This window comes from Sturnira hondurensis, unplaced genomic scaffold (assembly GCF_014824575.4).
Source record: "Sturnira hondurensis isolate 20B ecotype Veracruz unplaced genomic scaffold, ASM1482457v3 Scaffold0021354, whole genome shotgun sequence".
Lineage (NCBI taxonomy): Eukaryota > Metazoa > Chordata > Mammalia > Chiroptera > Phyllostomidae > Sturnira > Sturnira hondurensis.
In genome coordinates, this window is record NW_028093985.1 from 19,423,030 (window position 1) to 19,445,270 (window position 22,241).

A 22,241-nucleotide genomic window follows, 5' to 3' on the forward strand; every position below is an offset into this window, starting at 1 on the left:
TGCATACCCAGTTTGGGTGGTAGGTGAGGCTGTGCACTGGATCCTACAGGACACCTACTAAATTAAGCCATATTACCAAGACAAAGAATCAAAGCAGCTCTACCTAATACATAGAAACAAACACAGGGAGGCTGCCGAAATGAAGAGATAAACATGGTCCAAATAAAAAAACAGATCAAAACTCCAGAGAGAGAGCTAAATGAAATAGATAAGCAATCAGATGCAGAGTTTAAAATACTGGTTATAATGATACTCAAGGAACTTAGTGAAGACCTCAACAGCATAAAACAGATCCAGTCAGAAATGAAGGATACACTGATTTAAATAAAGAATAATTTACAGGGAAACAACAGCAAAGTGGATGAAGCTGAGAATCAAAGCAATGATTTGGAACAAAAGGCAGAAAAAACAACCAATCAGAACAACAAGAAGTAAAAAGAATCCAAAAAAATTTGAGGATAGTATAAGCAGCCTCTGGGACAACTTCAAGAGGTCCAACATTTGCATCATAGGGGTGGCAGAAAAAGGAGCGAAAGAGCAAGAAATTGGGTACCTATTTGAAAAAATAATGAAAGAAAACTTTCCTAATTTGGTGAAGGAAATAGAAATGCAAGTCCAAGAAGCACAGAGAGTCCCAGACAAGATGGATGCAAAGAAACCCACTCCTAGACATATCAAAATTAAAATCCCAAAGGTTAAAGATAAAGAACCTTACAAGCAGCAAGCGAAAAGAAGGTAGTTACCTACGGAGGAGTTCCCATGAGAATGTCAGCTGATTTCTCAAAAGAAACTTTCCAGGCTAGAAGGGACTGGCAAGAAATATTCAAAGTCTTGAAGAGCAGGGACCTACAACCAAGATTGCTCTACCCAGCAAAGCTATCATTTAGAATCGAAGGGCAGATAAAGAGCTTCCCAGGCCAAAAACAAAAAAAAAAAACTAAAGGAGTTTCATCATCACCAAACCATTATAATATGAAATGTTAAAGGGGCTTATTTAGGAAAAAGAAGATCAAAACTATGAATAATAAAATGGCAATAAATACATACCTATCAACAATTGAATCTAAAAATCAAACTAAGCAAACAAGAATAGAGACAGAATCAAAGAAACAGAGTGTTTTAACAGTTGCCAGATGAGAGGGAGTGTGTTGGGGGGAATGGGTAAGGAGGTGAGGGGATTAAGAAGTACAAATAGGTAGTCACAGAATAGCTATGGAGATGTATAGCACAGTATAGGAAATGGAAAAGCCAAAGAACTCATATGCATGACCCACGGACATGGACAATGGTGTGAGGAATGCCTGAGGGAGTAGGGGGTGTTGGGTGGAGGGGGAGAAAGGGGGAAAATTGGGACAACTATAATAGCATAATCAATAAAATATCATTTCAAAAAGAAAATGCCACTTTATTATTGATCTTTTATGAAATAAATTCATCTTTCCCTCTGTGGATCTGAAATGCCATTTTATCATATACCCACATCTCATTTTCATTTGTTTCAGAACATTTTTTTGTTTTGCAATGGACCACTCTAATCTGTTTATTAGGGCGGTAGTCAATAGCTGGTCACACTTGTCCCTTTGCAATAGTTTTCTTTTTAGAATTGCCCTGTGTACTCTTGCTAACTTATATTTTTCCATTCAAATTATAGAGTAAGTTCATCTAGTTTTAAAAATGAAAATCCTGTTAGTCTTTTTATGAAATCATAAATTTATAGCCAAGTTTAGGGAGAACTATATTTGTTAAAATATTCAATTATTCTAAAGAATAGAGTATGCTTTTCCTTTTCTTCAAGTCTTCTATCATGACACTCAGTAGTATTGTAAGGTTTCCTCCAGTGGATCAGTTTCTTCATAGAGTTCTTTGGAAAGTAGGGCTTTCATAAAGTACCACCTCGGCCTCACCCCACACCAATTGAATTAGAATTCTGGGGATGACACCAGGACACTGTTTTGCTCTTATTGTTGTTTTGCTTATTAAGTCTCTTACAGCTGAGGATCCTAATGTGTAGCCAGAGATGAGCTTATTCCTAGTTGTTTTATCAGTCACTGGTGGTGGTGCAATTTTTTTTAAATATTTTATTCATTTATCTTTAGAGGGGAAGGGAAGGAGAGAGGAAGAGAAACATCAATGTATGGTTGCTTCTTGTGCATCCCTGGCTGGGAACTGGCCCCTGCCGGGAACTGGCCTGCAACCCAGAAATGTGCCCTGACTGGGAATCGAACTGTGATTGTCTGGTTCACAGGCCCATGCTCAATCCACTGAGCTACACCAGCCAGGGCCATGGTGGTGCAATTTTTAAGTAGATCTTTCTTGCATTATATCTTCTGATTGTTGTTCATATGCAAACTTTATTGCTATATGTTTATTTTGTACCAAACCATCTTATTGCTTATAGTAGTTTTTCATTTGGTATCTTATATTTTCCCAGTTAAAAAAAAACTTATCTGCAAATAATAATTTTACCTAACTTCCTTTTTCAAAGTGTCCTTTTTCTTTATGAGTCAGTTTATCTCCTTTATTTTATTGTTTTTTGGTGAATTTGCATGAGCTTATCTTTGTAGTTATGTATGAATTTCTAAGAAATAAATTTCACTTCAGGTACGTTCTGAAGTAAAACCCTTAAGAAAAAGATATCAATCTTTGATTATTAAGGTTAAAATTAAAATATTCAAATCTACCTTCCATTTCCTAATTAAAATTGAAAAACATAAAATAGCTAATGTGTGTGTGTGCCAATTTTAGGGAAAAATAAAACAGTAGAGATGTGGATCTGAAAACACAGGCATGTGAAGATAAATGAAACCATCTTGCTTTACACAAACCCCTTAATGTGCATCCATTGTTAGAATTTACCGAGCATTTGTGATGTTTTAAGCAGGATCATAATAGATACAATTGAATTTTAAGGGCAATATCTACATAATTCAAAATGTTATCTAACAACCATGAAAACAAAAAAGAAAAACTTATAAAACCAAGATAAATTATGGCAGAATCTGAAAGAAGCCAACAGAAATTATAAACTGGATTGGGGACCATATTTGGGCTTCATTTTTTACTACCTCTGCAGCAACCACCTTGTTACAATCCACCATAATCTGTTGTTTAGAATTTTGCAATAGCCTCCTAAGGTTTCCCTGAGTCTGCCTGTGGTTTTCTTCAGTCTATTGTCACCACAGCAACCACAGTGATTCTGTTAAAAATATATCCAGTTACATCACTGAATACTCAAAACCCTCCACTGGCTTCCCATCTTACTCTCTAAAAGTCAAAGTCATTACGTTGGCCTTCAAGGCCCCAAATGATCTGGCCAAATGTTCTGTCTCAGACAGCATCTCCATCCACACTACCATTTCATTCACTCTGCTCCAGCCACACTGACTTCCCTGGTATTTGCCAGCATACCAGCCACGTACCATGTCAAAACTGTGCTTGTTAATTCTTTTTGCCTGGAATGCAGTTCTTTCCTCAAATTTCCACGTGGCTCAACTGTTTCCTCCCTAGGTCAGTGCTCAAATGCTACCTTCTTACAAGGACTTCCCTGGTTTATTTTTCTCCACGGAAAACATTACCACTCAATTCAATGTACATTTTGCACACTGAACTTGCTTGGGACGTCTCCCACACCTCCTCCTCATAGAAAAGGATAAAACAGAGATAGCATCCCTTTGTCAACTCTCCTGTGTAGGCTTTTGAAAGCTTCATACTAGGATGAAAGCTCCATGCAGTCAGGGCCTTTTGGCCTTTTTGTTTCCTGGCAAAAGTGTTCCAAGTGCCTGACACATGGGAGAACCTTAGTACTTGTTGAATTAATCTGAGTTAGAATTAGAGTTTTTCAGATATCACATTGGAGAAGAAAACTAACACGTTAGGTCATGGCAGGACAGGGTGAAAGGGAGTGGCCTTCTCAAATATGCAGAACTTTCTAGAAATTGTAACTTCTAGCAAAAGCCTACACAGGAGAGTTGACAAAGGGATGCTATCTCTGTTTTATCCTTTTCTATGAAAAAGGCCAGATACTAACTACTTCAGGCTTTGTGAGCCATGCGGTCTCTGACAACTACTCAGTTTTGCCCTGGTAGCATAAAAGCAGCAACAGACAATAGTAAACAAATTAGCTGGCTGTGTGCCCATGAAACTTTGTTTACCAGAACACAGATTCTACCTGTGGGTCATAACTCGCCAACTTCCAATCTAGAACAATGGTTCCCAAGTTTGCTGCAAACTGAAATCGCCCGAGTATGTTTAAAAGCTACCAATGCCTGGCTCTCGTTTTCAAGCATGGAGAGTTTTAAAGGCTTCTCAATTTAAAAATGAAGAAATAACAAACATGATTTTTTCTCGTAAGAGAATGACAAAAATTAAAAACAGTGATGAGGCCCATTATTGTTTGGATTATAGGGAAAAACAAACATGCGTTGCTTGTGCCCATGTCTTAAAATGCTTTAAAAATACGTGTGCTCTGTCTGCCCTAGCGATTTCAATTCTAGGATTTTATAAGGGAATGACTGGATGTGATGGAAGTATGTATGTGAAGAGATGTTCTTCACAGAACTATTTATAAAGTGAAACCTGGAAAACCTCTGTCCAGAAACAGGGGCGATTTAAATCATTGTATTCACTTCACATTACACAAAATTACATCATGTTTTTTACTCATTAAATGGGAACTTGTCCAAATGTAATTTTAAGTGGGGGGAAAGCAGGATACAAAACATTGTATATAGTATGATCTACTTGTTTTGTATGATCTATTTTTATAAATACATAGTTCTAATCATTACCGTCTGAAGGATGTATAACGTAAGTATTAACAATGATTATCTCTGGGTGGTCTGTGAAGTGGTTTTTGTTGCTAATCCGTATTGTCTAATTTTTCTGCAATTAATGTATACTATTTTTATAATACAACATATATTTAATTTTAAAAAATATATGTCACACTTAAAACATCAAATATTGAGACAAACTAGTACTGTGTGCCCTGACCTTGTGGAAATTGAGGAACTGTTGAAGGATACAGGAAGAATTAGCTGTGGAAACTAAAAATTTTAAAAGGCAATTATTTAACAAAATGTAAAAGAAAATGATATTCACAATATAATATAACATTCAACTGAGAATACTATCATTTCATACTAATGTAAACAGTGAATATATATTTAACCTGAAATTACAATATTACTTTATTAATAGTATGTGAAGAAATAGTAGGTACAGAGGTGTGAACTAAATCTTTATCTAATTAGAAGGTATTAATAGCTAAAACCACTGAATCAATAAACAGAATGACACACTTATTTAGAAGTACATACCAGAAAACCAGCCCACAGAATCTAAACTGGTTCTGTCTAGAAGAGGGGAAGGAGTGAGGGTGTGTGGATAGGGAACCCTTTATTTTTATCAGCCCTCCAGGTCCATTTGACTTTTGAAATAATGTACAAGTATTATTTTCATAAGAATTTTGAAATTAACATTTTATCAGGTCTTAGTAAAGCTCTGTGCAATATAATTTCACTAGTAGAAACTTGTTTTGTTATATGAAAGTATTTTGATATATTTCAAACAAATTACAGAACCATCTTGAAAAACATTAAACTGATATTGGCCAGGAGAATCACTGAATTACAGGTATTGCTCAGAGAGAGCTCCCAGGCAGAAGGAAATCAGAAGCTGGGATGACATGTTACAAAGAGAAAGAACCCAGGCAAACCTTTTGAAGGGAAAAATGTGAAAATTAAACCAAGAGTTTAATTTCTTAAGACTATCATTCTACCTGTTTCTTAAATATTCCGCCATGAATGGCTATTCCTACATCTCCCCAGAGCTCCCCTGGGCTCCTCTTGATAATACTGTCATATGTATGAAAGGCATTTTTTCCTAAGTGATGGATTTATAGTCAAGGCAGGAACATTTGCTCAAAGTTATCCAAAATGCATCACATACCCATCAACTCAAAACATATTTACTAATACCTGCCATGTGTCAGGCCCGGTGCTAGGTACTAGGAGTACGATGATGAAATGGTAAATGTCTCTGGCCAAAGGACAATAGCTCAGGAAAAGGGATGACGACTGCAGAGGGCAGGATTGTCATCTGTGCCCACCACACCTTTTTATCCCATGCACCTTGAAGTGCCGAATGTTTTCTCAGCCGGGAACATGGACCCTAACCGACTCCCAGATCAGGAAGTGTAGGAATTTTACTTTCAGAGTGACTAATATGAAGGGTGTCCAAAAGACAAATGGATGTTTCCAACAGGAAAATTTTTTTCCTGAGGATGGAAGGCATCCTCAGGAACGAGGCAGCACTTAATCTCAACTAGTTCCTATAGCTTGAATTCCTTTTTTTTTTTAATTGGCCCCGTTCTTATTTTCTTAGTCACCTCTTCTGTAGGCGTATTGGAGGCCTAGTCCCGCACCCCCCCTCCCCCAGCAACTTCCCATCCACTGGAAAACAGAATCAAGAGACTGAGAAGCCATGATGACACATCATCCCTGGACGGAAAGCAATAAGTGTACTAATGTTCACATAAACCTATCAGTGCCCTCTTCAGACTAGTGAAGTGAATTTTGCAGCACCGAGAAAGCAGCTGCGATCCTCCGCTCCTGGTAACGAGGAGCATTTCGAGCCGTCTGCGAACCATTGCAACTCTAATTGCCAAACAACATCACTGACTTTCCTCTAAGTAAATCTTCTCATTGGTAGCCAGAGAAAGACATACCTTTATCCATTGGCACCCTCTGTGCTCAAAACGCTGTCAGGTTTCTTGTGTTTCTGTTTTTTCTCCTACTAATGCAGATCCATGGCATCTCGAACCTTTTTTTTTAATCCAAAAAAACTACCTTCAAAACTTTTTTTTTATTAATCAATCAAAACTACCTTCGCCCTGGCTAGGTGGCTCAGTTGGTTGGAACGTCGTCAGGGCACCAAAACGTTGCTGTTAGATTCCCGGTAAGGGAACTTACCTAGGGTGAGGTTTGACTCCCAAGTTCAGGCAGGTCGAAGGAAACCAATCTCCCCTTCCTCACACCTCCCTTCTTTCTAAAATCAATAAACAGATCCCTGGGTGAAGATTAAGAAAAAAAACTTTCTTTACTATTTTTTTCCTACTGGCAATCACGAAACCACCTTTGAGAGGTACAATCTCAGTCGAGAGCTTCATCTTTTGTGTGTTGGTCCTGGGTTAACATGAGCCTTTACAACAGCCCCTCAAACGACCCTGTCCACAATCACTCTACCCCAGAGAAGCCAACAGGGGAGGTTCCAGAGCTCAGTGGTCTGCGGCTCCTGCGAGGGTAGTTTGGGGGCCTTGCGAAAGATTGAAGGGGAGAAAGGATTGAGAGGGGAGTCTCCGAGAAGGTGGAGAATAGGAATCATGTGTGTTGCTCGAGTGTACAACCCACATGCGAGCGCACAACCCACATGCGAGCGACAAGTGACGAGGACAACCTATAAAAAACAACTAAGCGCAAATCTACCGGAATCCAGCTTCCTCTCTAAGCATGTGCGTTTTCAACTACGGGACCGATAGACCCGGCCTCGCGCCCCGCACGGCCTCACCTCCACCTCGGTTTCCCGCGCCCTGCCTACTGTCTCCGGTACTTACTCTCCCTTTAGACTAAGGATGGAGTATCCCTTCAGCCACTCAACTCGGTCGCCGGCGCCCAACCTCTCCGTACCCATCTTGCTGGGCTGGGGTATCAATCTGACTTCCGGACGGGAAGTCCCGGCTCCGGGGCCACCGCCGCCCAGGTCGCCCAGCCGCCTGGTCTACCTGGGGGTTATCCTGGTGCTGTCCGTGGCCGGCAACGCCAAGGTACTGCGTCGCCTGTGTGGCGGCGGCGGGCCCTGGGCGGGTCCCAAGCGTCGCAAGATGGACTTTCTGCTGGCGCAACTAGCCCTGGCTGACCTGTACGCGTGCGGGGGCACCACGCTGTCGCAGCTGGCCTGGGAGCTGCTGGGCGAGCCGCGTCGGGCGGCGGGCGACCCGGAGTGCCGCTTCGTGCGGCTACTGCAGGTATCCGGCCGTGGCGCCTCGGCCCACCTGGTGGCGCTCATTGCCCTCGAGCGCCAGCGCGCCTTGCGCTGTCCGCAAGGCCCGCCACTGCCGGCCCGCGTCCTAGCCGCCCTGGGCTGGCTGCTGGCTCTGCTGCTGGCGCTACCCCCGGTCTTCGTGGTGCGCGGGGGAGCCCCTCCCGCGCGACCCGCCCCGTCATCAGACACCCGCGCGTGGGCGGGTGCCCATCGATGCCGCGGCATCTTTGCGCCTCTGCCGCGCTGGCACCTGCAGGTCTACGCGCTGTACGAGGCCGCCGCGGGATTCGGGGCGCCAGTGGCAGTCCTGGGCGTCGCTTGCAGCCGCCTGATCTGCACCTGGTGGCAGCACCCGCCTCCAGCCCCATCTGCTGCGGCGCCCGAGTCAGCGAGTCCTGGCCAAGCCGCCGCTCACAGCGCTCTACCGCGCGCCAAAGTACAGAGCCTGAAGATGAGCCTGATGCTAGCGCTGCTCTTCGTGGGCTTTGAACTGCCCTACTTTGCTGCTCGGCTGGCTGCCGCGTGGTCCTCCGGACCGGTGGGAGAGTGGGAAGCTGAGGACTTGGCGGTGGCGCTGCGCCTCGTGGGGGTGGCTAACAGCGCCCTCAACCCCTTCGTCTACCTCTTCTTCCAGGCGGGCGACTGCCAGCTCTGGTGGTGGCTGCGGAAGCGCCTGGGCGCTCTCTGCCGGGAGCAGAAGGGAGTCTCGGAGGACGACGAGGGGGCCCAAGTCCACCAGGCGCTCCACCGCCACCGCTGGCCCCACGCCCACTACCACCACGCTCGGCGGGAGCAGCCAGAGAGGGGCTGCTTGCGCCCACCGCCGCCGCGTCCCCGGTCGCTGCCCTGCTCCTGCGAAAGCGCACTCTAGGTGGTCCATGGCCAGGGACAGGTCATCTGTCTCTACGGCACAGCCTCCGGGAAACACCAGGCTAGCCGCCTGGGTCAGTCTAGATAACGACGGACAAGAGAACAGGAGGGGCTCCGAGAGAGGGGCACTGAAGCTGTCCACTTTCTCCACTCTCCATATATTCCTTCGCAATGTTTACATTCTCCTGTATTATTACAATCTCTTTTCTTCCTTTCAGTTTCTTTTCACAATTTCCCACGTGGAAACGAGGGAGCGAGCCATTAGGAAATTGTAAAAGCAGTTCAAGTGACAGTTCTTTTTGAAGTTCTCTGTTACACTCCCGTAGTTTTCTGGATAACATCATCTGTTTTAGCTAAATTGCCAAGATTTTATTTGATGGTTTGTTAACTGTTTTGAGTTATTTCGAATTGTGTTTAAATCAAGTGTACCTTTGGGGCCAGGCAATTTGCCTTTCTTTCCAGGAGGAAAATCTGCACGTTGCCCTCCCTGAAGAGCCCAGAAATTGTACCAGTGATACCGTAAGAAATGTAATCGTGCTGTTACTTCAGAGCCACAGAGTATTTGTAAAATAAAAACATTTCCCACAGCACAATTACTACTGTTTTTTTTTCTTAACATGGTAATGTGTTTCTCTGAAGAAAATCAATGTGGCCTTTATTCGCATATAGCTCCCACTTCAGTAGCAATTTGGCTTGTAGGAGGGACACATAAAGCTTCCCTCAGTCCCTTTCGAAAATGCCCAATTTCAATAGGAAGTTGTCTCTGTGCCCAGACCCGCCTCTACAGCGGCGATACTGTCTGCAGGTGGAGCCTCTCAGCACGTGCCCCTGGCAAACTAGAGAAAAGAAGTACCAAGGTGGTGGGTTTGGGTGGCGCTCACTGTCTCAGGTCGGGGAGCCTCATGGAAATTTGCGGCTAAGAAGGAAGCTGTGCTCTCAGAATGCTACATGTACATATAAAACTCCCTTTAAAAAAAAATGAAAGCAGTGTCTTGGCGTGGAATGCTGGAAACAAAGTCAAAGAGTAGATTTAACTGGCACCCTCCTAATTGTCCTTCGATATATCCATGGGTTTTCCAGTGTCTTTCAGCTGAGAATCTGCAAGCTTTCCATTATCGTGGTTCCTGTTCCTGCACAAATGCAGGGCTAAGATGCAGAAAGAGGCAAGGACTGGTGCAATTCACTTGCAGACTCCATGCTCTCTCCAGGCTTTCTTTGTTTTCCTCACTGATCCGTATAATCATATTTATATGGACAGTGATCCGTATAATCATATTTTTGTGTAAAAGGAAAAATCTCTACAAATTACATTGAGGACAAAAGGTAAAATTGAATGTGGACTGGCTATAAGGCGGTATTTGGGAATTAATGTTAATTTAAAGCATGATAAGGCTTTTGTGCTTATACAAGCATGTCTTCAGAGTTTTCAGAGGTGAAATGTAACAATATGTCTGCAACTAATTTTCAAGTTATTAAAAAATAACAACTACATATATGTTTAATAATGTTAACATTTAAAAATGTTAACTGTTGAAGCTCAGTAGTGAATATGCAGGTGTTCTTTTGTATTATTCAATCTTTCTTTAAGTTTTGTAATAAAAAGTTTAAAAAAGAGGGCAGCCGTATTTAACCTAGTGTTCCGAACATTTAACCATGGAACTATTTTTCCTTTATAATGTATTAATATGGAAGCATCTGCTGCTTCACAAATATACTCTAGGACACTTTTGCTTAGGGCAGGCTTTTGGTAACTACATTGTAAAATATAAAGCAATGATAAATGTTCATTGAAGAATAAAATTTTTTGAAAATTCAAAATATACTTTAAAATCTCCGTTCAGTTAGCTGAGGGAATGTTTGCTGAATCATTTGCAAGGAAGCAGGTTTAATGCTCATAACACCGGTGTGATCTCATTGGCCAGAGGCATGAAGGCTGCACCTTGTGTAGCAACTCTTGGATGTCTAGTACCCAAATCTTTTCTCTTGGTATAGCCTCATGGAATTCGACACGGGCTGAACTTTCAATCATCTGTATCCTGCTGTGCTTAATAAGATGATTACATATCACTTAGACCATTTTCAGGAAGAGAAATAAAAATGCATAGGTATTTCACACTTCCCATTAGGGATGAAGGTATCAGGAGAACTCATAATTTCTTGTGATGGTTAATTTTATGTGTCAACTTGACTGGGCCATGGAGTGCCCAGATATTTGATTAAATGTTTTTTTCTGGGTGTGGCTGTAAGGGTGTTGATGGAGGAGCTAAGCATTTGACCCAGGAGACTGAGGAGATTGCACTTCCAAATCTGAGAGCCTGAATAGAACAAAAGGTAGAAGAAGGGAGAGGCCCAGTAGTCCACTGGACTGGGTTGTGGGTCTTCTTACCTTAACTAGAATTATACCACTGGCTTTCTGAGTCTCTAAAGGTTAAGGCTGGGGCCCTAACTCTATCCCCTGAGCTTCACTGTACCATTGTGTTTCTCTCATTTCAAGTTGGTGTAAAATCTCATCAAATTACATAGTAAGTAATTAAATATCTCAATTTGATATGTGGTTGGAGACTATAACCCAGATCTTCTGATATCCAGGCCTTTAGCTCCCATTTTTAAGGCATCAAAACCATTTTACCAATCTACCCATGATTTAGTTGTCTGTTGCTGCAAAACAAACCATCCCAAACCTTAAGGGCTATGATTCATTATTTCTCACAAGTCTGTGGGTTAGTTAGCTCAGCAGTTCTTCTCCTGGTTTCTCCTAAGCTCACTCATGCCGGTGCATTAGCTGGAGGGTCTTCTGGAAATAGAGTCTGGCTGCAATGGCTGAGTAGCTGGCCCTTCTTATCTACCTGATCTTTCATTTTGGGGTTGCTTCATTGCATGGTAGTCTAACGGTAGCTTTGAGAGGGCAAATACCTACACATAGATGCTGTTAAGACTTTGCTTGTGAAAGATCTGCTGATGTCCACTGCCAAAGAGGGCGATGTGGCCAAACCCATAGTCTTTGTGGGAACAGGTTACACAAATGGTGGATATCAAGAAGAGTGATTCACTGGGGGACATTATATAATACTCCTCCCCAGCTCATTTTATGGTTGTCACTTTTTGGTCTGGCTAAATTTTAAATAGAAAACATGTTTGTGATAAGCAATATATACCTATGTGTATAATAAAGTTCATATATTACTTTGTACATAGTGAACCTTTAATAAATAAATATCAAATGAATGAATTAGTAAATCAATAAAATTATCAGTGACGAGAATTTGCAAATAATGTCATTAATAATTGTAGTTTGAGGTTTCTCAACAAAGTCCTTAATACAAGATTTACATCTTTTATTTTCTCCCATTTGCCCATTATAGTGTCCAATCCCTTGATACATCCTGGCTGAAATAAAATAAAAGTGCACTTGGAATGTTCCTATTTCTTTGATAAACAACATGCAGTAAGCTAAAATGAGACTTTTTCTTGCCAAAATTCTTCAATTTGCTTGCTGCTACAAATAGCAAAATCCAGCTTAACTGCCCCAAGAAAAAGTCTAAGTTTGGTACCTATCTTTTCTTCTACATAAATTATTGTTTCAGATTTTATATTTAGGTCTTTGATCCATTATGAGCTTATTTTTGTAGATGGGGGCAAACTATAGTCTAGTTTCAATCTTTTGCATGTGGCTTTTCAATTTTCCCAGCATCATTTATTGAAGAGGCTTTCTTTTCTCAATTGCATGTTTTGGGCTCCTTTGTCAAAACTTATTCACCCGTATACATGTGGGTTTATTTCTGGGTTCTCAATTTTTTCCAGTGATCTGTGCATCTGGTTTTCTGCCAATGCCATGCTGTTTTGATTATTCTCATTCTTTTTTATAATTTAAATTCAGGTAGTGTGATACCTCCAGCCTCATTTCCTTTTACCAGAACTGCTTTGGTTATTTGGGGTCTTTCATGTTTCCATACAAATCTGATGATTTTTCGTTCTATTTCTTTTAAAAATGTCATTGAGATTTTGATGGGAATTGCATTAAATCTGTGTATTGCTTTGGACATTTTAACTCTAAGTTGATTCTTCCAATCCATGTACAGGGAGTATCTTTCCATTTCATTGTGTCTTTTTCAATCTCTTTTAATAATGCTTAGAAAAGATTTCATGAGTTTGCACCCAAAAGCCAGGGAAGTAAAGGCAAAAATAAATAAATGGGACTACATCAAACTAAAAAGCTTCTGCATGGCAAAAGAAACCACCAACAAAACTAAAAGGTAACCACCCAAATGGGAGAAGGTATTTGCAAACAACAGCTCTAACGAGGGGTTAATATACAAAATATATAAAGAACTCATATGACTCATCACCAAAAAAACAAACAATCCAATTTAAAAAAATGGGCAGAGGACCTGGACAGACACTTCTCCCATGAAGACATACAAATGGCCAACAGATATATGAAAAGATCCTCAACTTCGGTAGCTATTAGGGAAATGCAAATCAAAGCTGCAGTTAAGCTAACACCTCACACCTGTTAGAATGGCTATTAGCAACAAGACAAGTAATAGCAAGTGTTGGAGAAAAAGGGACCCTCGTTTGCTGCTGTTACAGCCACTACAGAAAAGTGTATGGAGGCTCACGCCTAACTATTACCAGTGAGACGACAAGGCCTTGCCTTCTGTCTTCCCTCATTGCATTCGATTGTGTGGCTCTTCAGTCTCTTTTATTCTAAAATAGCCTCCTGACATTTTTTAAAGGTATTGTGTTTTTGAAGAGACCATGCCAGTTTTCTTGCAAAAGATTCTACATTATTAATTTTCTGAATATGTATTATAGTATCTTCTAATGTATTCTTTTCCCAATAGGTTTCTTTACAGAAGTACTTCTCAGAGTTAATATGTTAACGTACAAAATGGCTCTCCAAGTGGACACCTTTAAGGAGCCTCTGCCCTCTTCATAATCACCCTTTCTTTGGGAATTGTCCCCATCTCCAAACAAAACACACATGCATGCCTCTAGCAGTCACATACAGGCTATGTAACCTCATCTTTGGAGCTAGCCCATTAGAAACACCTTGAAAATGAATGTAGATATAAGTGGTTACAGAAATTTGGGCATACTTAAGTAGGGAGAAGACTAAGAAAGCCAGGATCAAATAATCAGTATTTTCAGGTGAGTGCAAAAGTGATACAGTTATTACAGTTGGAGATACTGACAATGCCTACTCCCAGAGAGAACAGACAAGAGAATGGTGCTGAATTAGGGCCCTGGAGAAGACACAGTCAAGATGACACATACTACAGTAACATCAGGCTGGACAACACCAGAGCCAAGTGCAGGTCTGGCTTAGATGCTGGCCTGGTGGAAGCCTATCTTCTGTTGGTATCATCCAACTAAAGGAAAATTTGTTCTTGCATAGTGCATTCTAGGCCTCCCCAGAAAAAAATACTCTGGGCTGGAAAACAAGGAGAAAGTAAACAGAAGCAAGGAACGCACTCAGTTTTGGCACGCAGTGTACGCGGTAGAGAAAGAAAGCAACCAACGGAAGAAGCAAGTTAAACTGCCAGAAACAACTGAGCCATCCCAGAAGGAATAGGGCACTGCAGAGGGGACTGAAGTTCTGAAGGATACTGCACCATGCACAGCCTGGAACATTCCAGATCCAAAGAATGGCAGTGCCTTGAAAAGCATGTGGCAGAGGTATTCTTGCTCCCAGGACCTGAGGAAACCAGATGCAGAAGCAGCAATGGCGGACTCAGAAAGGTGCACAGGGGATGCCCCAGGGGACACAAAGGTGGAGAATACTGGGGAATCCCCACTGCAAGCAAGTTGCATGAACTGAATTCATTCCATAACAAGAGGAGCTGAAATCAGCCTCTGTGTTCAAGACTTAAAATGCTGCTCACAACGGATGTGGAGACTTTGACACCACACAGAATCAACCTTCAGTGCAACACACCCATGCCAGAATCAGCAGGCTCAGTGAAGTGTTTAATGGGAACACCCCACGTGGGTCTCATATAAAGGAATTTTGATTAGACTAACACTCTAGGACTCACTCCCTTGCTGGGGTTAAAAGGGTCCAGTTAAAAACAAAACCAATTAAAACCAAAACTCCCCAAAATCTTTTCCATACCTGTGCTCCAAAGAAATGACTGGGAAGAAGTTGAGACCCAGAGATTAAACCCTCTGTAAGTTAAAGCCCCAAAACAACAACATTCAAAGAATTAAAGTTCAAAAATAAAGACTTCTTACCCTTGTAGAAACACACAGAAGTGCTCCTCAGTTGTTGACTCCGCGTAGCCTCTGCGGGAGGCTCCTGAAGCTCAAGGAGCTGCGAATCCTTTGGCAGTGGCAGCCGCAGCCTGTCTCCCCCCCCCCCGCCGAGGCAGATCATTTCTTTAGGACCTCTGAGGTTCCGTTTTATCAGTTCCTGTTTTGTGATGAACTCTTTTAAAGAGTTCAAAGTGTTACTAGAAAAAACATTATCATAGCACTGGCCCCTCAATTACCTACCAAAGTTAGGAAAACAAACCATCCCCGGCCGCTGGAGCAATGGCCAAACAATTATATTCCCAGAACCCAGCATTCGGTGTCACCGAAGTCTCTATCACAGACAGGATCCAAAAGAAGGCAAGATCTTGGCCTCGGAGAACCCAAGGTGGCTGTCAGTGGGTCAGTGCAGGTGGTTGCAACTCTGTAATTTCTGAAGGTAAGTAAACTCGACTGGGAGAAATCTTTTCATAAGAAGTTAATTTGGGTTCATGTTTAACATAAAAGGGGATGGGGAGAAAATCTATGTATTTATCTGAGACAGAGGCAATTGAATTATTCCTGCCTTCTTGCAAGCCTAGAAATTGGCAAAGTTGGAATCCCCAGGCCTCAGGTGCCTTGTTGTAGATTAACAATCTCTTCATTGCCATCTCCACTCTGAGCCCTCCCACTTAGGTGAGCAGAAGCTCTCTCTCATGCCATAGAGCCATCGTGAGCATGTGTTTCCAGGCTTGTCCCTCATTGGCTGTTTTCAGTGAACTTGCCAAAACAATCTGCTTCTAGGTATATTTTCTCCAGCACCATCTTGAGTCCACGGGATGGCAGGGAGTGACTCTGAGCATGCATGTAATATTCCACAAATCCAAGGCTAGTCCTTCCATGCTTCCCTCTCTGAGCCAGAATGAAAAATGGAATTTGGGGCAGCCCGGGCAATACCCTCTCTCCATACCTGTCTTGGAAAATTTCCAGTTGATATTCACTAGCGCTCTGTAGCGCACACAGGGCACAGTCACCTCCCAGTTTAAATGCAGCTGAGGGTAGATCCAAGTCACAATGTGTGTTGGGTGGGGAGGGGTGAGGCCATCCTTTAACAAAGAATATAAAATAATAGATAAAAATTATATATGAAAGTGAATATTTATTTACAGTAGGCCAATAGTCATGAAAATATAAACATTGAAAACTGACATAATAATGAACATGCATTCATTAATTGCCAGGCACACATCTACAATACTTTTTACTTACAGTTTTTGTCTATCGACTCTTTAGTCATCCATTCATGTGATAACAACTTTATGATAATATTTTATTTAAAGAGAATAGAAATGTAACTAAATATTTCCAATAGCAGAGCCAATCATTTTTTAATTAACAAGAAGCATTAAAAACACTGTAGTCTTGGTACAGGTTTGTGTGCTTATAAGACAAAAGTATTTTGATAAATTCTTTCATATGATTCCCATCAAGAAAGACATAAAGTCTCTTTCTTGATTTACACCTCACAAGCTACATTACTGGGCATATCTCATGTGTACTAAGTGCCAATGAGAACAGAAGTCGGTGCTTACATTTTTGCCAAAAGTCTGGTGATGGAATTTCCCACAGACTAGTTGCTGGCTCCATCCATTCAGATCTTTTTTCCCTTCCAGATGCCCACGCTTCCTGTGCCAGACACCATAGCACGCACTCTTACTTTGACAGAACCCTGGGCCTCACCCGCGTGTTGGCATGGAGAGGTCACTGCAGTGGGCATTGGGAATATTCTGGGAAGGCCTTTTGCACCGGGAAGTCAGGAAAAGCTTAACCATACAGAGAACTACTAGCAAACCATATACATATATTCCACTAAACCTAAATTGAGTGTATTCCCAACTTACCTGCCCCCTAGCCAAATCCCCAAAATGCCCGTGTGATGGAAGAAAAAGAGACAATGGCCTTAATCCATTGAAATAATGTCATCTCACTTACGCACATTTTACAAAAACATATGGCCATTATTTCTCCCCCTCTTTTCTTCCCTTCCTGAACAATTCTGTCCTAAATCCAATAGATGGGACAGAGCAGCGTAGATACCCATGCTGGCTGGTGAAGGGTGAGGGGGAAGCACAACCTCTGAGTGGGATGACAGAGCCAGAATGAGGTGATGGCAACACTGCAGTGTAGTGAGACGAGCTGGGGACAAGTGAGAAGGGAATAGAGAGGTAGCCTGTATAGACTCAGAGTCCGGTCTCGGTAGTTTCCCTGCCAAAGATGCATACCTGAAAGTAATCACAAGGAAATGTCAGACAAACTGAGAGACATTTGACAAAATAAATGGCCTACAATTTAAAAATATATCAATGTCATGGATGTTGAGGAAAGACTAAGGAACTGTCTTGGTCAAGAAAACTAAAGAGACATGAAAACTAAATACAACTTCATTCAGAAGGGGACTTGAGGATTAGATGGTAGAAATGTATCAGTGTTAAGTTCCTGATTTCGGTGGTTGTGTTGTAGTTATGTAGAAGGTAGTTATGTAGTTATGTATTATCCTATTTGCAAGAAATACACACTAGAGCATTAGAGACTGATGGGGCATAAGACTGGCAACACACTCTCAAATGCTTGTTAGGGAACAGAATTCCCTATACTTCTTTTCTATAATTTGTGTGTTTTCAAATTATATTAAAGGGATATAAAGGATAACCATGTGAATGCATTATTGGGGTCCTTCAGGACCTTGGAAAGGGCCCACACATGTGACGGGATCTGAAGTTTGTTTACTTGACTTCACGACCCCTAATTTCAGCGAATACTACTCTACCCAGTACTGTCTGAAAGGCCAATGTACAAAAAAAAACCCCACATTTTTCCTCTAATTTAGCCCTTGCTTTAGCTATTTCAAGGTCTCTGTGTCCTCCCTGCCTCTGCTGAGACCTAATGTGGTAGAATGACTGTTCTGAACATTGATCAAGGTCAAGGGGCAGCAGCCTGCCCCCTGAGGACCACATCACCTAAGGCCCTCTAGGCTGTGCCTTTGCTGGGCCCACATAGTGCCGTGTGTATTTGCTGAGCCTGGTTTGATACTGATAGCTGTGTTTTGCTCAGGGCTCGCTGCATTCTCCCTGGTGTTCATTGACCACACTTCTGTCTCCACTCCCACATATGGTCAGCTTGGCTATCAGCTGCTTAATGCCTAGAACCTGGAGTTCTACCTGGAAGATAAAAATCAGGAGTGAGAAAGAGATATTAAAATCTCCAACCTTCTCTCTCCCATCCCTCTCCCTTTTATTTGAATGCTCAGCTCAGCCTCTTCCTTCTCCTTTCTACAGATCTGTGTGCTTGCAGAGAGGGTAAAATCTGGTCCATCATTTCAAGAGAATACCTCTAGAGGCAGCATTTAGGGTACACAAATTTAATTAAAGATACTGCTGATCAGTCCATTAGGCTGCACATTTAAGTCACTCCAATACAGATTTTCCTTATTAAATAAAGCTTATACTTTGATCTCTTCTTGTTTGGTTCCAAACTCAGGAAAGAAAGGAAGGTGTTATTTATTGGGCCCTCTCAATAATCCAATACAGATAAAAGATGATGGTACCTTCCAGACTGATGATGACAGATTAAGGAAAGAAGTAGAGTAATCTGGAATACACTTTAGAAAGTAGAATCAACAGGACTTGGTGCTGGATCAGACATAGAGGGATATCATGGGAGTTCCTAAGACTGCGTCATGTCTGGAGATACACTAGAATGACTCACAGAACTCATTATACAGTTCTCATGCTAATATTATTACACAGATGTTGCAAAGTTACACCGCTGGCTCATAAGGAAAAGGACACAGGTGGAGTATGGAAGAATCCATGCGAAGGCTTCCTTATCCTCTCTGCCCCTCTGAGGGGGCAGCAGTCACACAGAACTCACTCTTCCTCCAACAATGAAAATACAGAAAGAGCCCTGGCTGGTGTGGCTCAGTTGGCTGGGCATTTCCTGTAATGTGAAAGGTAACAGGTTCGATTCCCAGTCAGGGAACATGCCTAGATTGTGGGTTTGGGCCCTGGTTGGGGGTGCATACAAGAGGCAAACAATAGCTGTTTCTCTCTCACATCGATGTTTCTCTCCCACTCTTTCTCTTTCCCTTCCTCTCTTTCTCCCTCCCTTCCTCTGTCTAAAAATCAAAAAGCATGTCCTCGAGGAGGGAGGGAGAGAAAGAAAGGAGAAAGGATTTTTTTGAGGGCTGGTCAAATAGGCACCTCTGCCCAGAACGGACCAAAGCTCCAGACTCCCGGAAGGAAGCAGGTTGTGCTCAGTATAGAGCCATATTGTTTGTATAAATAGTTTAATCAGCTTTACTATTTAGGGAAAGCCTTATATCAGTGTAGGGAACTGTTTACCAGCCAAGTTCCCATATACTAGCCAACGGCCAACCTTGCATGCAGAGCTTTTAAAGGGTAACAGTCTCAGGTCAGCTATGTTAACTCTTTTTTTTTTTTCTTTTCTGCACAGGAGGAGTGAGGAAACAGAAGATGCCATCCAGGTTTTTACCATAAGCATGCAGATGGACAGTGTTGTCACTTATGGAGATGGTGGGGACAAAAGGAGGTACAGGTTTATGGGAGAAAATTAAATTCTGAACACATAAAATTGGAGATAGCTCTGTATGAGGTATCAAGTTAAATATGCTACGTTGTAGTAATATACAGCCTTAAAGTTTCAGTGGCTTTGCATAATAAAAGTTTATTTCTCATTTAAGTTACAGATCTTTTATAGCCTGGTGGAAGTTGGCAAGCTGGGAAAGGGTGGTTTCTATTCCACGTAGTTACTTGAGGACCCAGGCTGGTGGAGCTGTATGTTGGGAACCGCCCTGCCTGGTCTCAGAAGCTGTAACCCCCCATGGCTAAGGCTGAGTGAGTGACCTTTGGACTTTAAGCCACTAAGGAGACAAAGCTTATCTCCTTGGCAGGAGCACTGCTTCTGCTCCTTTTTCCATAACTGGCCCTCAATGCTTGATAAGTTAGCCAATGATGAGTAAGATTCCCCAAGGGAGGAACCACCTAAGACAGGCATGATCACGTGGAGGCCCCAGGGAAGGAATTGGGGGGCTATGGAAAAAGGGGGTGATGGACCCTTGCCCCTTGGCTTCAACGAAGCCTGAGTCCTCATTTCTCCTAATTCCTTGGCTATCTTGCCTCCTCTTCCTGACTTAAGCTTGAAACAATGACAGAGGGTGGTACAGCCCTGTGCTGGAAAGGGCAGCCACCCTGGGTGATCAGACCAGGTAAAATCCTGTGAAGCCTGCTTTGCTAAGAATGTTCTTAGTTAAATGATAAAGGCCCAAGCAGGAAATGAGTTTGTTTTGCCAAAGTTTTGTAGCCTTTAAGTTGATAGACCCTGACTTAGAAGAAGCCCTAATAGTTCTTTGTATGCTATCCATTGTTTACTGCCTAACAACGATTAATGAGCTATACCTGAACTCCCGTGCAAAAATAAATAAATAAATAAAAGCCTGTCTAGGCAAGGGTTGGGCCCTGCACTCTCTCCTTGAGAGAGTTGCCAGGCTGTCCCCTTTCCTCCACAGGACTCAGTAGTCAGTGTAAATTTGCCTCATATCTCATCCATAACGCCGCTGACACTGCAGGCTGGTGCACGTGTCAGCTGTACCATCTAGAAAGCCAATTGTTGTGACAGAAAAGAGATGACTGGAGAGGTCTTATATCAACTCCACAGTGCTTTAGTCTAGGGTGGCAGACTGCATTTTTACTCACAGTCCATTGGCCAAAACTAGTCACGGGCCCTCCACCAACAGTTAAGTGGGGCTGGGAAATGTGGGGTAGTAGATGGGATGATTAATGAGCACACTGCTTCTGTCATAATACCCAGGGGGGGAATAACAGGCAGGTATAAATATTGTGGAGACTTCCACTTAGGAGTCCTAAGAAGACAGGTGATTATTTAAAGCCACCCTAACTTTGTCATGACCTGAATCCCAATGGCTTAATAAAGGCCATGTTATCACCCTTTTCTGGTTTGAATGAACATGAAATCCCAATTGGTGGATACTCTTCAAACCTCCCTGTAATGAAACTAGCAACACACAGATGTTTTCCCTAGCTCACAAGACAGAATTTGACTAAGGATTGAAGGCAGGTTTTGAAGCAATCTGAGAAGAAATACTTGGTCCCAGAAAAGTCTGCCTATAAATAGCCTGATGCTCAGAGCAGAGGAAGCAGGCTCACAAGGGTGAGAAAGGACATATGAAACTGTAGATGTAGGTATTAAAGCGCAAGATCACAGAAGAAAAGCCTGAGTTTTCAAGGCAGGTAACAAAACTCATGCCAAGGGTTACCACTAGGTGTCACTAGTAGGAAAAGAAAGGATGAAAGGAGGAAGTGCCTCCAAATGGCCTCAGGTACAATTTAGTGGAAGCTGTGCCTATACTAGCTAGAACTGTGCTAATGAAAAAATGAGGGCAGGAGTAAAATGACAGTGGGAATCATGAGTTTTATTCTGAACTGAAATGACTTTCAAATGGACTTTATGGGTTCCCGTTTTAAACTCACATGCATACCTGTGCTGTATGGGTGTGCACGTGAGCATCTGTGTACCTGAGTCTCTGAAGTGGAGAAAGGTAGTTTATTCGGCCTCCCACTATGGGCCTCCCACTATGGCCTCCTACTATAAAATGCTTCCCAAACATTTTATACTTTTATGTAACTAACCTCATCAATAATTTAGGTGGAGATACAAAAAAAACATTTCATTTCTCTCTCATTCTTGTGTATGTATGTGCAAGGTCTGTCCAGAAAAAGTCCAGCCATTGTTAATATGAGAATGGTTTTCACAACATCAGTGTAACCTGGCTGTCAAGGAGAGTGGACGGGAATGCACATGCATGAACAATGATGACTTCACTGTACTAGTCAGAGGGGGCAGTAGACACTGTTGAGTACTATGTCTACTGTGTACTGTATACTGTGGGGCCATCACATTAAAAAATGACTGAGCAAGCAGAGCAATGAATCTGCATCAAATACTGCATTAAGCTTGAACATTCCTCTGTGGGAACTATTCCAATGATTCAGAAGGCCACAGCT

The 22,241-nt window shown here is 42.3% G+C and overlaps 1 protein-coding gene across 1 annotated transcript; it reads left to right on the forward strand.

Annotated features, from left to right (window-relative positions):
- The first annotated feature begins 7,545 nt into the window (after positions 1 to 7,545).
- Positions 7,546 to 9,488, forward strand: GPR150 (G protein-coupled receptor 150). Its single transcript, XM_037032194.1, has one exon. It carries the CDS (start codon positions 7,631 to 7,633, stop codon positions 8,909 to 8,911), a length of 1,281 nt encoding a protein of 426 aa, XP_036888089.1. The 5' UTR covers positions 7,546 to 7,630; the 3' UTR covers positions 8,912 to 9,488.
- The last annotated feature ends 12,753 nt before the right edge of the window (positions 9,489 to 22,241 follow it).